At 42.8% G+C, this 18,017-nt stretch overlaps 1 protein-coding gene across 1 annotated transcript; it reads right to left on the bottom strand.

Moving 5' to 3' along the window:
- Positions 1-310: 310 nt before the first annotated feature.
- ZC4H2 (zinc finger C4H2-type containing) lies at positions 311-16,998 on the bottom strand. The gene is made up of 5 exons (XM_065411237.1): positions 16,946-16,998; positions 5,365-5,536; positions 3,771-3,943; positions 2,117-2,279; positions 311-424 (listed from the first exon to the last, which is right to left on the bottom strand). The coding sequence occupies exons 1-5, from the start codon at positions 16,996-16,998 to the stop codon at positions 311-313; spliced, it is 675 nt and encodes a 224-aa protein (XP_065267309.1).
- Between the last annotated feature and the right edge of the window lie 1,019 nt (positions 16,999-18,017).

An 18,017-nucleotide genomic window follows, 5' to 3' on the forward strand; every position in this document is an offset into this window, starting at 1 on the left:
ATCAGATCTACAAAGTGCTCATCGGCATTCAGACTACTTGCATTAGAAGTTCCATTTGGCTTAGGAGTCAAAAAGATGGAATGACTAAAATGTTAAAGTGTAGCACCATCAGCACTTCTCCTAAAACCAGAATGTGAGGACTGGATGGAAATTAAGACGGAACAGAAACATTGTGCTTTACGTCACATTAACTAGAAAACAATGGGTAAGTCATACTTAAGTCTGCACTTCAATAAACTGGCCACGTTTACAGTTCTACTGGAAAGGGATTAGGATGGGTCACATGTTTTCTCCATGGATTTTCTGTGTTTCACTCATCCTGTTTCCTCTTGGGTTTTTTGGGATTCCGAGACCGGCTCTTTGCTTTGCAGAGTGGACATATCGGTGCGTTCCGATGAATTTGCTGGTGACATGATAAACAGGCCTGCAATGCAATGTTACATCTTATTAATTTATTTGTATTGAAATAGTGCCTAGGAATCCCAGACATGGACCAGGACCCTGTTAGCAACCCATTTCTCTGTGAGGTAATAAACCCATGAAGTTCTGTTGAGACACATTGCTTATTGGGCATGTTACCTGCTCTAATAAGTTAACTTACTGTACAGGAAAAATAAGTAAGGCCCTGCATACTCAGTGGCGAACTGGAACTAAATTCTGCGGCAAGGTTCCTAGATCCTACAGCAACTTCAAGTCAGTTGAAAACTAAAGGATTTATTGAATTAAATTTTCAAATGAATAAAACTGCCAGTGCAGCCCCACTATCATTTATTTTGATATTAAATTCAAATTTATTTTGAGCTTTCCCTCACATTTTCAAGATTTTTGTACTGACAATGTCTGACTGTATTAGAAAAATTGTTTAGGAGGCCAGCTGTGATTTCATAGATTTTAAGTCAGAAGGCACCTCTATCTAGATCATCTGGTTTGACCCCCTGTATACAACAGGCCATAGACTTCTACTCACTTATCCCTGTATTGAGCCCAATAACTTGTGCTTGACTAAACCATATCTTTCAGGATATGTCTGCAGTGGAGCTGGAGATGTAACTTCCAGCTCGGGGAGACATGCCCATGCTAGCTCTGATTGAACTAGTGCCCTAAAAAGAAGCAATGTAGCCATGGCTACATGGGTGGTGGGACAGGCTGGCCACCCAAAATACATACGTAGGATACTTGGAGTGGCTATCCCATCCCGGCACCCATGTAGCTGCAGCTTCAAGTCTAGTTTTAAGCATACTAGCACAGTCAAAACTAGCACAGGTATGCCTCTCCAAGCTGGAAGTTACACCTCCACATCCAGTAGGCATACCCTCGGAAAGGCATCTAGTCTTAATCTGAAGACATCAAGAGATGGAGACTCCACTACTTTCCTTAGCCACGTCTACACGTACAGTGCTCGCAGCGGCATAGTTGTACCAATGCAGCTGTGCTGCTGCAGCACGTCTGGTGAAGACACTATGCTGACGGGAGAGAGCTCTGCCGTCGACATAATAAAACCACCTCCGCAAACGGCAGAATCTATGCTGGCAGGAGACGCTCTCCCACCGATATAGCGCTGTGCACATAATGCCGGTGTAATTTATGTTGCTCAGGAGAGTGGTTTATTCATACCCCTGAGTGACATAAGTTATGCCGACATAAGTTGTAGTGTAGATATAGACTTAGTGGTTTCTTCTAATGGTTAATCATCTTCTCTGTTAAAAATGTGAGACATATGTCTAATTTGAAATTGGCTTTAGCTTCCAGCCACTAGTTCTTGTCATGCCTTTCTCTGCTGGGTTGAAGAACCCATTAGTACCGGATATTTTCTCCTTGTGACAATAATGTTTCTCAAGCTCAGGAAGCACAGAGAGTAGAAACTGGCAGTACCTGTCCTATGACTGAAGAGACCCTACAGGGGGAGTCATACAAGATACAGAGCCTGATTCTGAACTCTCACTGACTGGTGCAGCTCTTTTAACTTCAGTGGAATTGCCCTTGGTTTACTCTAAAGCAGGCAAAATAAGAATTGGGCACATCATTATTTTTAGTGCTAATTCCTTATGAACATGGTATGTTCCAATCACCCAAGAGACAAGCCTGTGTATTTGACCCCCAAGAGATAACGCCTCACCTTCATTGGAGGTGGCTGTTGTCTGAAAGTTGCTGTCTGTCTGGTGTCCTGTTTCCTAGCCACTTGTAGCTGTTGGGCAGCAGCTGCAGCTGCAGCCAGAGATTCTGGAATGGGAGGTTCCTGTGGTTCTGTCTGCCATTCAGCTTTCTGCTTTTCAAAGTAACTATACAAAAACAAACCAAAATTATAATCAACTGCTGGCCTGTCATTTATTTATTTAACAAGCATTGATTTGTAATGACTCTTCTGTGCTAAGTATCAGAGGGGTAGCCGTGTTAGTCTGGATCTGTAAAAGCAGCAAAGAGTCCTGTGGCACCTTATAGACTCACAGACGTATTGGAGCATGAGCTTTCGTGGGTGAATACCCACTTCGTCGGATGCATGAACCCACTTCTGTGCTAAAACATCATGGGCCAAATTCAGCTCTGGTTTTCTTCTTCTAGAATCAAATGACTTGCACCAAGGACTCATTTGGACCAAATTTTTTAAAATGGGATAATGACAATAGTTAAAATACTACATGTGGCCAAAACCACAAGCCCACCAACAATCATTAATTAAGGATCATCCTAATATACATGGAGAAGACTTGTCAAGTAATGAATTCCATCCACTCTCAATATCTAGGTTTTTGTGAATTTTTTAACGTTATTGAGCCAGATTCGATCATGTAACTGGTTAGTGGAATAATTATAGCAAAGCTGATATACTATGTTTCAGGTTCTTGTTTTCAAAGTTTTATCTGCATCAACAAGCACTAAGAAATGTTTTTTATTCTTTGTTTTTAATATAAACTGAGATTTTGGAGCACAATTCTGCAGCAAGGGATGAACTGCATAATTATTAATTTAATATGTTCCAGGGGTAAGAGTTGATTTTATATATTGAAGACCACAGGAGGATCAGATTATTCATAGTGGATCAGGAAGAAATCACCCAATAAGATCACATGAGCCAAAGCAGAGAATTTGTCCCCTTCCCTTCAAGCATGAGGGGTTGGTCTCTGCTGGATACAAGGCTAGGTGGGTCATTCTCGATAGAAACATTAACGTCCTCCCTGGTTTTCAAAAAGAAGAGCATATCCTTTACATTTCTTCCATAGATCCAAACATCTGGATTCAGCCACAGTTTACCAGATTAGATTCTTTGATTTTTTTTTTTTAATAGCTGTAGCACAAATTTGAACTCTGACCAAGACTCACTAAAGCCACCCATGTAGTAGAAGACATAGTGTGGGTGATAGTTTTGGGTTCCTCTCCTCCCTTGCATCATACCCATACCTGCTACTCAAATGGAAGAAATGGATCCTTTGGAAAAAGTACCATGTAATGTAAACTTAGAGATAGAGTAGAACCAAAACTTTAGATTCAAACACCCTTTAATTTGCAGGTCAGAGCTGAGGTTTGCAGCTTTGGCTGATCTAAATGTAACTTCGATCTTTGCCCCATATTCAGACAGAACCCTTTTGGAGGCTTGTAAAAGGCTGGCTAATTTCTGTCGCACATACATGCTTCCTCCACTTTCAATTAATTTTGTTTTTCATGATTGCCTCTGAGTTCCTACCTTCCAGCTGGGCCCAGAAACAAAAATGACAAAATGCCAACAGAATCATAACTGGTTACAAGGCCAAATAATGTTTGATCTAGAGACTTACTCAAGAGAGAGTTTCTCTTCCTCCTCACACAGATCTGGCAGCCTCTGCAAGCCCAGAGTCATCCGTAGGGCATCTACGTGCTCCTTCAGGGGTTTGTACTCTTCATGCAGGCGCCGAGTGGACTCCAAGAGCTTATTGAGGTCATTCTCAGACTGCTTGATGGTGTTCTCCATCTGAAACAGGAGATAACATTTGTTTAACAGATTGCTCCATTCACAGCTCTCTGATTCACCAGCCAGAGGTGGCAGAGTGCAAAGATGATGTTGCCCTTTAGAAAGTGGAGCTTTTTACATTCAGATGGGTGCAGAATAGGCAGACAATGAAATGGCCAAATAAGGAGTTAACATTCTGTGGGGTGGAATATGGGCAGGGAAAAAGCAGCTGGAAGCAATTAGGCCGGACAATGTTTTTGTGTTAAACATGTGAGAGGTAGTGTCAAGAAAGGATTCAGCTTGCACCTCCTTCTTCCTCTGCACAGCAACCCAGGAAGGCGAATGTGATAACCGCTTAGCTGGACCACCAAATGCGGGCACTTTGGAAAGATTCTCAAGGAAGGTTATAAAAATAACCCTTAAAAAAAATCTCCACTGGGGCAGGGCCAACTCATTTGCATTATTTCAAGCCTTTCCAAATACCCCATGGGTTCAAAAGTTTAACTCTGATGTTGTTGAGTTCATGTTCCACTTGGGAAAGAGAGGGAGAGAAGCAGCAAAGAGAAAGATAATCTGAGGGAAACACCAAGTGCAAGTGGGACAGCGTGAAAGAGAAGCAGGGAGTGGAGGGGGTGAGAAAATTCTAATGACAAATGAAGGTGGTGTATGTGCCATATATTCAAGGCACCCACTTGTGCCTACCCACAGTTTGGGAGCTTTTCCATCCCTAATACAGAGCCCAGGCTTCCCTTTAGCTCAACATTTTAAAAATATTTACTCACCCTTAAGAAAAGTGTGGGTTTAAAATTGCAGGTGAATGGAGTTGCTAATTCAGAATGGTTTTGCAAACCCAGCAGTTCACAAATCCTCAGCACTCTCCAGTGTACCCCTCTAATAATTAGTCTCCCTATTTTGTATTAATATCCTTCACTCTCCTGCTTGTTTTACTATTTGTATTGCAGCAGTGCTTAGTTGTCTCAGGGAGAAATCGAGGCTCCCTGATTCTAGGCACTATGCAAACATAACAAACCATCCCACTATCCCTGCTTCCCAAAAAGAAAACAACCCAAACCCCAGAAAGCTGCCAAAGCCTTCCAGGTTCTAGGTGTTAAATTAGGCAGCACTAAGAGGGTTATTTGCTAGGAAGAGTCAGAATAACGTTACTATGGCTGCTGGTACCATTGCAGCAGCAATGGGTTTGGTTGTTCGTTCCCTTTGACCTAAATCCCTCCCATGTCTATTATTGAAAATCATCTTGCCTGATACAGACAAGCACTAACAGTGACTAACTTTAACTCGTTTGATACAATCTATATAATCCTTTCATGCGGTCAGGAAAGCTCAGGTGGCATATCTCTAATCTGTCAACTGTATATCCTTAGGACAATCCATATGGAACTATATATAAAATATATCCTGCCCACAATCCCCCTGCTACATACCACATTTATGTCAGCATGGATCAGCCGCAGCTCCTCCACATGGGCCATCTTTTCCTGCAGCAGAAGGTCCATCTCCTGCTTGTATTCCTTCAGGTGCCTCTCCTCCGATTCCAGGGCTTCAAACTCTGCCTTCAGGCGTGCCTTGATCTTCTCCATCTGCAAAGTCTTATTCCTACAACCCACCGGAAATTACAAATATAAAGGGACAACTGCCATAATGTCAATGTAAATTCTGTTTGCTCAGAGACATCACACAAGCAAATGTGTTCACATCGATAGCAAGGGGTTGGCAAAAGTTGATAAGGTCAGAACTAAAGTATATCTTTGAAAGACTGGGGTGGACTGTGCAAAATCTTGGAATCAGGGAACTCCTGGGTTCTAATCCCAACTCTGTCACTGGTCTTGTCTCCACTACAACTTTTTTATTGTATTGGACAATAGAGTTAGATTACATGAAACTTACCACGATTTAGCAGTTACTGTAGACCAGGACAATTGTGTTCAGCATTGTATCAGTCATGATTAAACCTTAATCACGAGAGAGGAAATTCTAGAGAAATGTTCATTCCTGCTGGGCTTTAAAGGAGCTTTTGAGAAATGGAGTATAGGATGCAAATGCCAACTATCTCGACAGTAGACTGAGACACTAAAATGCAGACTTTTGCTTTATACAAAGGATGCTCCAAGATATCAAAAGTTCTGATGGCATTTCAAAGCATCTAAAATTCCACCTGCAGTCCACAGGGTAGTCTCAGTTTTCTGCTGACCTCCAGCCCCTTTAATGCTATTTGTAACTGCAGCTCCCTTTGTTCTACATTCCAGTTTTTGTTTCTTCTTTTTAAAATGGTGCAACCCCATATTTCTACACATAAAAGCTATGGAGTCTGGAGCAATGTCTTTCCCTCCAAAGCTAGGAGAGAGGGACTGGCTGTTTAAGCAACATAGCAGAGCTATGCTTACTATTAGTTGAATCGGCACTGCTTCATGACCATCTCCATTTTAAAACAGTTGCCCAGACAGTCAGGAACCAGTTCTAGTTCCCTTCCCAATCCAGTTTAGCCAGGCCATGATTGAATTGTATTCCAATCTTCACTTTCCAAAGACATGATCTTAGAGATGCAGCCCCTGCTTTCATCAGAACTGTGCCCACCAACTCTGCTATTGTGAAGGCTTTGGAGTTGCTTCTGTTACCCCTCCTCTTACATCCCTTGTGTCCAATTCCAAGAACAAATACAATACCTGCTTAAGCCTCTGGTACTTCTGATCCCTCCCCTGTGCATTTTTAAAGTAGTCTATAGCTTCAAACAGATCGAAAATGAAAACCAGAGGAACTGTGATCATTCTGTTGAGAAATCAAAATCTGACCAAAGACCTTCAAATGGACCAGGATCAAGTCCTTGGGTAACAAATTCTGGCTCCTATCATGAGTTTTATGGATGGGACTGAGATAACTGCAGGAGATCCAAAACACAGCACCATGGTTATTTTTCTAGGGTGTAACATACCCATAGCAGAAATGTCCAACACTGATAATATCAATAAAAGGAGATTTTTAAAAAAAAATCCTGAATGAAATTTTACATGCTTCTTTGGAACAAAATACAACAAAGTCCTTCATCACATGAGACATTTTAAAAACAGCCTTAAAAATAAAAAATCTCCCTCTAGACGTTGGATTAATGTTGCTTCTGATCAGCACCATTACACTGGGGAGTAGAAAAGCTGGAAGCAGGGGTGTGCACAGTACAAAGCCAGACATGGAATTGGATGGACTCAGAGGTCACCCAAAGATATTTACAAAGATATTCACTTAGATGAATATTTTACAGTTACAGTAGGGTTGCCACCTTTCTAATTGCTGGTAACCAGACCCCTAAAGACCCGCGCCCTACCCTGCCTATTCCACCAAGACCCCGCTCTGCCTCCGCCCCCATCACTCGCTCCTCTCTCCCCCCACCCCCATTGCTTGCTGAATTGTTTCCACGTACCCCCCCCCCCACACACACACACACACCTGCCACGGAGCTGGGTTCCCTCTGCTCCAGAGCTGGAATGGGAGCTGCTGCAGCATGACTAGGAGCCTGCCTGCAGGCAGGAGGCAGCCCCAGCTGAACAGGGGCTGGTGTGGGTTAATGACCTAGCGCCTCCCCTCACCCCACAGAGACCAGACTTTTGATGTCCATCAGTACATCTGACCAGACACTGCCAGGTCCCCTTTTTGACCAGACTTTCCAGTCAAAAACCAGGCTCCTGGCAACCCTAAATGGCACCCAGACACAGAAGCCAAAAACCGGACTGTCTGGGTAAAATCCGGATGAGTGGCAACCCTAAGCTATAGGCATGTATATTTCATATGGAATATGCCATGTATTATTAAAGAGAATATTATATGCTTTATATAGATACAAACATTTTTTTTAAAAGGAAGCCAACTGTCCCACTTTTGAAGAATCAGAATCAGCCCATGAAAGTAAAAACGGCTGGAAAAAACCAGTCAGCTATAAAAGTATTATATTGATAAAAGTCATCCCCTAATCAAGCCAGAGATCATTTTGTCAAAACAAACGGCTACCTGAATGCATTGATTTCTGCAGCCAGAGGCAGTGCTTATTTCAACAAGAAAGTAGTTGCTGACTGGACTTCAGTTCCAGTGGCCCAAATCAAAAGTATATTAGCCTCTGTGAAGAATTAATGGTCACTTAAGAGTTTTTAAAACGACCACAGTAAACTCTGGGGAGTTATTTAGTAATAATAATAAAGTTGTCATACTTTTTACTTTCAGGATTAATAGTGCCATTTTCTCTATATGAAGCAAACATTCATAACTGATAATCTGATGAAAATTAAGACGAAAAACATATCATACAACTCTCTAGAACTCACAAATTTACAAGAGTTTGGAGAGAAGTCTTTCATCCACTGAGGAGACAGGATGTGCATGATGTCTTAACAGTTTTAGAAAATGAATGCATATTTATTTTATATTAAGATTTATTACTTTTGAGTGGGAGGATGAAGAGAATTAGAGCAACTGGTATTAAAATTTGTTATTCTTACAGTGTTAGGGCCCAATCTTACAGAGATTTACACAAGTGCTTAACTTTACGCACTGTGAGTAATGTGAATTTTTCAGTGCACTGTTATTAATTACGTGCTTTCCAGGAGCATCCATAATATGCTAGGCATTCTCACTCAGTCAGAAGACAGTCAATGCCCAGAAGAGTTTACAATCTAAGGCCCCAGTCCTGCATCCAGATCTGTTAGCACTGAACTCTGACTCCATGTGCCGTGCCATTGACCTCAATGGGACTTTGCAAAGGAAGAGGGGGTTGCACCAGTACATTTGGAAGCAAGAGTAGGGTGGGACAGAGGGATTCAATCAAAATATATGCACTTTTAAATATACATTATGTAATTTTAAAAAGTAAATATATTAACTATACTGTCCCTTATACTTAGTCAATTTCTTGTAGCCACCACAAAAGTAGAGCTGTCGATTAATCGCAGTTAACTCACACGATTAACTCAAAAAAATTAATTGTGATTAAAAAAGTTAATCGTAATTAATCGCACTGCTAAACAATAGAATACCAATTGAAATTAAATATTTTTGGAAGTTTTTCTACATTTTCAAATATATTGATTTCTATTACAACACAAAATACAAAGTGCACAGTGCTCACTTTATATTATTTTGATTACAAATATTTGCACTGTAAAAATGATAAACAAAAGAAATAGTATTTTCCAATTCACCTAATACAAGTACTGTAGTGCAATCTCTTTATCGTGAAAGTGTAACTTACAAATGTAGATTTTTTTTGGTTACATAACTGCACTCAAAAACAAAACAATGTAAAACTTTAGAGCCTACAAGTCCACTCAGTCCTACTTCTTGTTCAGCCAATCACTAAAACAAACAAGTTTGTTTACATTTGCAGGAGATACTGCAGCCTGCTTCTTATTTACAATGTCACCTGAAAGTGAGAACAGGTGTTCGCATGGCACTTTTGTTGCTGGCGTTGCAAGGTATTTCTTTGCTGTAACTGTAGTCAGTTTCATTTTCTAGTTCCAGTGTGTTGCCAGAATGCAACAACATTGGAGTTTCAGGGGACTGTTCCAACCCAAACAATAAACTTTTAATATTAAAAAACAAAGTACACCTAAATTATGAAGACATTTCCACTAATATTAGGGCATTTAAAATATTTATTTTTGAAAAAAAAAACCTAAATTTGGAACCTAGCCTACATAGTTGATACTGCTCGCATTTCTATTCTTTTCCATTCTAAGTTCCTATACTGCCCTCTTCACCATACTGTCTGAGGGCTTGTCTACACTACAAAAATCAAGTCGACTTTATCTAATTGGACCTCGAGCCCCCAAATTAATTAAGTCGATAGTGCGTGGCCACACCGTGCTCATTGTCTCGATGGAATGCATCCTCGCTAGCAGTGCCTGCATCGATGCACAAAGCAGTGCATCGTGGGTAGCTATCCCCAAATGCAACTTGCCGCAGTGTGTGTTGGGAAGTCTGTGCAATGCCTCATGGGACCAAAACATTGTCACAGGGGAGAATGGGAACATTGCATTGGCATCCCATGATGCACTGTGCTCAATGGCAAACAACCCAGTGGTTTTCGCACCTTAAAACCGCCACACATGCGCCATAACCCCAGCCTGCTCAGTTGTGCACTCTTGCTGTGAGCATCTCAAATACCTCGCGCCTTCTCCTGCAGTATTTCCAGAGCCGAAGTAGGGTCTGCTGCCCGGAACATAGCGATGTCTTGCAAGCAGCCCTTCTGCAAGCCATTGAAAAAAAACAATTCACAGTTGCTGCTGGCAGTCACAGAGCAGCTGCACTCTGTTGAGCGCCATTTCTGGTCCCGTGGAACAAGCGCTGATTGGTGGGACCGCATCATTTTGCAGGTATGGGATGATGAGCAGTAGCTGCAGAACTTTCGAATGCAGAAGGCCACCTTCCAGGAACTTTGTGCAAAGCTTTCCCCTGCCCTGCAGTTCAACAACACAAAAATGAGAGCTGCTCTGACAGTGGAGAAGCGAGTGGCGATCACTATTTGGAAGCTTGCAACACCAGACATTTACCGGTCAGTGGGGAATCAATTTGGAGTAGGTAAATCAACCGTGGGAGCTGCGGTGCTCCAAGTATGCATGGCCATTAACCGACTTCTGCTACGAAGGGTAGTGAGTCTGGGAAATGTGCACGACATAGTGGATGGTTTTGCTGCGATGGGGTTTCCTAATTGCGGTGGGGCGACAGATGGCACACATATCCCCATCTCGGCACCAGACCACCTTGCCAAAGAGTACATAAACCGAAAGGGATACTTTTCAATGGTGTTGCAAGCGCTGGTGGATCCCAGGGGGTGTTTCACCGACATCAACGTAGAATGGTCGGGAAAGGTTCATGATGCGCGCATCTTTAGGAACTCGGGTCTGTTCAAAAAGTTGCAATCCAGGACTTTCTTTCCAGACCACAAAATGAACACTGACGACGTTGAGATGCCTATAGTTATCCTGGGGGACCCAGCCTATCCCTTGCTCCCATGGCTCATGAACCCATACACCGGCCATCTGGACAGCAGTAAGAAACGGTTCAACTATAGCTTCAGCAAGTGCAGAATGGTGGTTGAATGTGCCTTTGGTCATTTGAAAGGGCGCTGGAGAAGTTTCCTAACAAGGTTGGACCTTAGTGAAGAGAACATCCTCATGATTATAGCTGCCTGCTGTGTGGTCCATAATATCTGTGAAAAAAAGGGGGACATTTTTCTGCAAGGGTGGGCAGTTGAGACAAATCTCATGGCAGCCATTTTTGAGCTGCCAGACACCAGGGCAATAAGAAGACCACAGCAAGGGGCGCTGTGTATATGCGAGGCTTTGAAAAGCCGTTTCAATAATGAGTCACAGTAATGTGAACTGCTTGTCTGCATTGTGCTTTCCCAAACCTTCACCTGCCTTGTATCACTGTCCCTGTAAAGCCAACCCCCCACCCAAGCCCACTGCTTCTACTCAATAAAGAACATTTATTTCTCGAATCCATTTACTTTATTTAACAAACATAAGTAAAGAGGGAGAACAGAAAAAAAGGTAACCTTGGGGAAAAGGGGTTGTAAAGTTGGAACGGGAGAAACATTTTCAGCTGTGTAACATAACACCTCATTCCAGATCATCAAAGGTCTGTGAATGGGTGCCTTCTTTTCCTTGTACCCTCCCCCTGAGTTAAGTGAAAGGGATAATGGACTTTTCACCCACGCCTCAGGGAACGCTTAAGAGAGGGTGATTCTATGCCAGGCGATGCTGGCTGTCTGTTCACCAGGATCTGCAGAGGGACTCTACCCTCCTGCTTCTGTTCCTGCAGTTCAACCAGATGCATCAATATGTCTGCTTGGTCCCTCATAATCCGAAGCATCTCATCCTACGCCGCACACTCTTGCTCATTAGAAGCTTTCCTGCTCTCCATGTCCATGTCTAACTTTTCAGACAGTGAAATCCTCCACACTCTCAGCTCTGTGTCAGCTGTCCCAGAGGCGTTCATTATCTCAGTGACCATGTCCTCCCGCGTTCTCTTTCTCCTCCTTCTAATCACCAAAAGTCTGCTTTCAGGTGTTGATGAAACGCAGAAGGACACACTTCCAGCTCTCAGTAATGGGAAAAAATAAAGGAGCCATTGTACATGAATAAAATGTGTCCATAGCAAGGCCGCTTTCATAAAAAAAAACAAAAAAAGCCACCCTTATTACACTAGGTGCAAGCCATAACATAATCAGAATCCGTAACCGTTCGCTGTGCCGTTTTGCTGCTCCAGCCATGGTGAGTAGGCCCCACCCCGGGTCATGGGTGACCACACTTTTAATGAAGTTTATGGCAGGCTCACGTCAGCAGCAGAGGTAGCTAGTCGAACAATGGGCCTTCCCCATAGCACCACTGGAAGTTGTTTACGAGTGGGGCGGGGGGGAACGTTTTCACTCCCAAATTGCGGAATCTCTCATGTGGGGCCCCAGTCCCCTATCAGCCACATTAACCTACTTGCCAACCCATGCCGAGCACAGTAAAGGCACATTAGTGGCCGTGTGGTTTGGCGATCTGGAATGTGTGTGTGTGTGCAGGGGGTCTACATGCCCCTTTTTTTCTTGTAAGAGCACTTTTAATGAGAACTTCCCCCGTTTCCCCTAGGCGATCCTATGTGATATCAGTCTCCTGAGGGTCAGAGGCGGAAAGGAAGGAGATGCTGCAAGCGTCTGGGTATATACCCAGTCCTTATGCAGCTATGCTGTATACCGCAATGATGCCAGCAGAATTAATTCAGGAGTTGCGTGGGAAAGTGTCCTACCATGGTGAAAGAAATAAGACTGCCCTGCCCAGAAACCTTCTGCAAAGGATTGCAGAGTAATTCCATGAAAGTTTCCTAGAGATATCCATGGAGGATTCCTGGGCTATCCCAGTCCACATAAACAGTCTTTTCCAGGGGTCACCGTCTGCGTAGCTGGAGCGGCCTCTTGTAAGCAGAGAATTACAGCACCTTGCTTTTTCTTCACAGTAAACATGCAATACCACCGAATGTGTGTGCCCGCTAAAGTTTAACTGGACTTTCATTGTAATTGTATACTCACCAGAGGTGCCTTCCCCGGCATCACGGTCGGCTACCATGATGTCCTGTGACCCACAGGGCTCCGGGGTTAAAAATATTTCCTGGCTCTTGGGGAGAATGGATCCACCATTCGCCAGTCTCCCATTCTCCTCCTCCTCTTCCTCATCCACCATGTCGTCCTCCTTGTTGTCCCTAGACTCACACATCTGTGAGGTGTCCACATTGCCTGTGGGGGTGCTGGTAGGGTCAACCCCGAGAATCTCATGCAGCTCGTTGTAGAACTGGCATGTGTGGGATTCAGCACCAGAATGACTGTTCGGCTCCCTTGCCTTCTGGTACGCTTGGCGAAGTTTTTATTTTTACACGGCACTGCTGTGTGTCCCTCGTGTAGGCCTTCTCCCCCATTCCACGAGCGATCTTTGCATAGATATCAGCGTTTCTTCTGCTGGATCGGAGCTCTGCCTGCACAGACTCTTCTCCCCACACAGCGATGAGATCCACCACTTCCTGTGCAGACCATGCTGGAGCGTGTTTGGGGTGTACTCAAACTGTGCTCAAGCTGGCATGCTCCCAATGCTGATCAAACAGGAAATGGGAAATCAAAAATTCCCAGGGCTTTAGCAGGGGAGGGGCTGTTTCCTGTGTACCTGGCTGCAGTGCAGCAGAATTGAGAATGATCTCCAGAGCGGTCACAGATGAGCATTGTGGGACACAATCTGGAGGCCAATTAAGTCGAATTACACAACGCTGCATCTGCACTACCTCGCAGTCTACCCATGAAAATCGAATTAAGCGCTACGCCTCTTACAGAAGCAGATTACAGAAGTTGACATTAGAGGCGATTTAGGTCGGCGTAAAGGACCCGTCAGTGTAGACACATACTTTAACAGGTCGACTTAAGGCGGCTTTCTTCGATCTAACTTTTTAGTGTAGACCAGGCCTGAGTGTCCTCAGGAAGTGACTACCATCTATCATGGGCGGTTCATTCTCTCTCTCACTCATCCTCTCCCCAGGGGGAATGCTGGAGCCCAATCTTGTATAGATTTACATATGTGCTTAGTTTGACCACTGAGAGTAGTTCCACCGAAAGCAATGGGACTACTCAGTGCATAAAGTCAAACACATGTATAAGTTTTAGCTGGATTGGGGCCTTACATGCATACTTAAATTTACTGACTGGAGTAATCCCATTGATTTCCAATTAAGCATGTACAGAAGTGTTTTCAGGATCAGGCCCTGACATCCCCTGAAACCCCAATAAAGTCCCTTTAATAAATATAAAAGTTTGGCGTAATATAGGAAAGGGTCTCACCCTTCATCTCCAAAAGAGACATCAAGTGAGAGAAAACAATAGGGCAAATTTTGCTTTTTTCAGCTAGTGATTTTATTTATAAAGGCCCTTTTAACTCTGCAGGTGGAACAGGGCAGACAGAGTACAAATTAAAATAAACAACAATTAGAACAGTGATTCCCAAACTTGTTCCACCATTTGTGCAGGGAAAGCCCCTGGCGGGCTGGGCTGGTTTGTTTACCTGCCAGTACATCCCTCGGGCCGTGCCACTTCCAGCAGCTCCCATTGGCCTGCAGCAGCGAACCGCGGCCACTGGGAGACGCGATCGGCCGAACCTGCGGACGCGGCAGGTAAACAAACCAGCCCAGCCCGCCAGGGGCTTTCCCTGCACAAGCAGCGGAACAAGTTTGGGAACCACTGAATTAGAGTATGGTGGAACCTTTTAAGCACATAAAATTTGTTTATGTACTTTAAAATAAATCAGGCATAAAAGTAAAAATATCCAGAGCTTGTGATTTCTTATCTGGCCTATTTTGGGCCAAAACCAACATGCCTTATTCACCTGATCTGTCCCAATTAAATGCGACTGTCTATTTAGGTCAATATGGTAATCAAGATTTAGCCCTTTGATGTATAAGGATTCTTAGATTTCACAGATCTTCATTTTGCTTTCATGGCACCATAATTTACAACAAGGCCAATAACTACAACAGCAAAGTGTGTCAAATTAAATAATTACAGTTAAATTCACCTTTGAATCAAAAAACGGAATGTACTTGATGTTCCCAAATACAAAGTATTGTAACAACCAAGCAGAAAATCAATCAGATATTTAAATCCACATTTTACAACAATCAGGTCTCAACAGAACTTCTAGCTGGCTGATGATCTGTTTTAAAAGATGACAATTATGGCAGTTGAGCACAGAAGTTTCAGAGCCTCAGTATTAATCTGGAACATGTTCACTGTCCTGTCTCTTATTATATGTATTTTGGTACGCTATATATAAAAATAATTTGGGGCCTGGTCTTGCCACCATTATTCATGTGAGCAGTCTTTGCATGAGGAAGGACTTGGCCCTTGCATGGTAGAATAATTTGCTTCTACATAGTCAGACAGTATTCCAACTAGGAGATTTTGTTAAAGGTGTAATGATTATAAAAACTATAGTAATTTAATTGTTGCTTATTCTGTGGTTTGATTTCAGTTTCTTTTCTCAATCGATTGACCATGCTACCGTGACATTTTTTATTTTTTGTTTTATTGATTTCCCCCTCCCCACCTGCACTCCACAGATAACCTCTTACATTTTCCTGATACAAAAATATAAAAACACAACTCACCATGCTGATGAGTATGGTATAAATACCTACATATATATCCCAGTCACAGCTATTTGTTCTTCCGCCCAGCTACTTTCAAAATTATTGCACTTTCCTTAATACATGCTTTTGCTATTAAATGCACAAATTCATGCTAAATGCACGCAACTCGGGCAGTAACCAGAACATCATGTTCATAAACGAAAAGGCGCAAACTGAGCATTTAAAGCCAGACAAAACAATCCACCCTGGTGCCATGCATTGTTGCTTATGATTGACTCTTCCTGCAACATGTCCTGTGATTCACTCTATGAAGGCCACTATATAAAAATTAATGGTATATTGGATTGCACTGAAGAGTGGAGAGACTCAGCTTCCTGCCTTGCTGGTAAACCTCTTTAAGGGAAAGCAATAGCAGCCTTAGTGCCATTGTGTCCCTGCTTCATCATCATCATCATCATCATCATCATTCCACCCTATGCCCCCAATAACTCCTTCAGAGGAGAGGACCACAATAAACAACAGGAAGGGAACAGGGAAAAGAACATTCACCAGTCTGACTTCACACAACACCCCTAACCCTAACTCCTTCTCCAAATGGGGGTGAGAGAGAGAGAAGTAAGCTGGCTAAACAGATCTCCCAAGATGCAGTTTTCTTTCCTTTCAATCCCTCCCCACAAGAACCCCCCAAATTCCTCTGCAAGCCACAACACTGTTGTAATGCATATTACCCAAAGCATTAGCTATGCAGACACTTTTGCAGGGTATTATAAGTGATTCCAGCCAAATGAATAAATTTTATTTAAAAAAAAAAATCACTTCCCAACCCCACCTCCCTGATTTCAAAGCAGCTTCTGTGCTCTGGATGCATATTTGGCTCACGTACATACATTATATTCTGTAATTTTCTCCCCCCACCTCCCTTCAAAAATTTCCTAGATGCAGCCAACCAGAAGAATGTTAGGAATGAATGGGTAAAAAAAAAAAAAAAATCCTAACAGTTTACCGGAATAAATAATAAAAAAACACAACTGCTTTAAAACAGATCTCCAGTTGTCCATTCATAGCTGCCACCTCCCTCCCCTTTTTATTACTTAAGGCTAATTCCCTGGAAATACATGACAATCACCGCCCTGTAATGCATGTTTCACGGCACCCACTCTCAGCAGATGCTTCTTTTCCTACTTTAAAAAATTATCTCCAGCTTTCATCCCAGGGTTTTTCGTTGGGGTGGTTTTTTTTATTTTATTTTATTTTGTAACATAACAGTAGCTTCTTCAAATCGGTATAACTCATTCACTCCTTCAAGGAGAGGGAAAATAGCTTAGTGTTACTGATGCTGCACAAAAGAAAACATACCTGATCTCTTTGATGCTTTCCAGTTTGCACATGATTTCTTGCTCATCAGCCATGCTTTTCACTCCAATTTAAACCTCCCGTGATGTACAAAATGCCAGCCCAAAAAAACAAAACAAAACAAAAATCAACCCATACAATAGACACAATGTAGCCACCCACTCCAGGCATATGGACTCTGAGCCTGTGCGGTATAATCTAATGGGAACTATGGGAGTTAGAGTCCAGTTTCTTATTGCAGCCCAGGCATGTGCAAGAGGACAGACTACAACGCCCACAAGGCAGAGCAGAGCGTTCTTACTCCTCTTCCTGCAGCCACACTTTAAATCAATTTGTCACAGCTAATTATGTCAAAGGTTGCTAGTAGTGTAAGGGAGCCAAGTTCCTCCCCCCTGAGGGTTGTGGGTTGTTGCTCTTTTAACTGAAACGATACAATGACGTATAAATGACTACTGAGAGTCAGTTGGAAAAATTCATGATTTTGAGGAAAAGGGAAATTAAATCACACAGAAAAAATGCTCCAACAGTTTTGAGAGACATGCAGTTTCATGTTTGACATTTAATTGATGCTCTGTTGTCCAAAGATATGCACAGGCACTGGGGTTTCTTTGGGATTTTGTTTTCGCTCTCAGTCAATACAACTGACAATATAAGTGATACAAAACAAGAAATAAAGCACAAATGTAACCTTTGTTATTAAAAATTAAGATTTAGAGTGATCCTCAGGCACCTTTCATCTGAGGATCTCAAAGAGATATACATACATTGATGAATTAGTCTCACAGTCCCGTATGAGGCTGTTAATTATTTTTGTCTGGCTTCCACAATGTGCTATCTGCAATGTAGACAAGGGGTGAGATTTTCCAAACATAAATTACTTAGGTTCTGTCCCTTTGTCCTGAAGAATTTATGAGCAATAAGCTCTGCACTAGTGGACCCATATGTGAGCATGGAATCTCATTGGCTCTAATGGGGCTCCCCATTGGTGTGTGGGGGGGTGTCACTCCACGCAGAGCTCATTATAGGTTCAGGGCCTAGATAGGCAATAGAGGGCCTGATCCTGCAAACACCTACT

The sequence above is a fragment of the Emys orbicularis genome, chromosome 9, assembly GCF_028017835.1.
Source record: "Emys orbicularis isolate rEmyOrb1 chromosome 9, rEmyOrb1.hap1, whole genome shotgun sequence".
In the NCBI taxonomy this organism is placed as follows: domain Eukaryota; kingdom Metazoa; phylum Chordata; order Testudines; family Emydidae; genus Emys; species Emys orbicularis.

Bases quoted from the DNA above. Each gene is read 5' to 3' on its own strand.
- ZC4H2 (XM_065411237.1), bottom strand. From the start codon at position 16,998: ATGGCTGATGAGCAAGAAATCATGTGCAAACTGGAAAGCATCAAAGAG. The intron at 5,537-16,945 runs GTATGTTTTCTT...GGTGGGTTGTAG, and splicing joins GAAAGCATCAAAGAGATCAG to GAATAAGACTTTGCAGATGG. The intron at 3,944-5,364 runs GTATGTAGCAGG...CTCCTGTTTCAG, and splicing joins TCCATGCTGACATAAATGTG to ATGGAGAACACCATCAAGCA.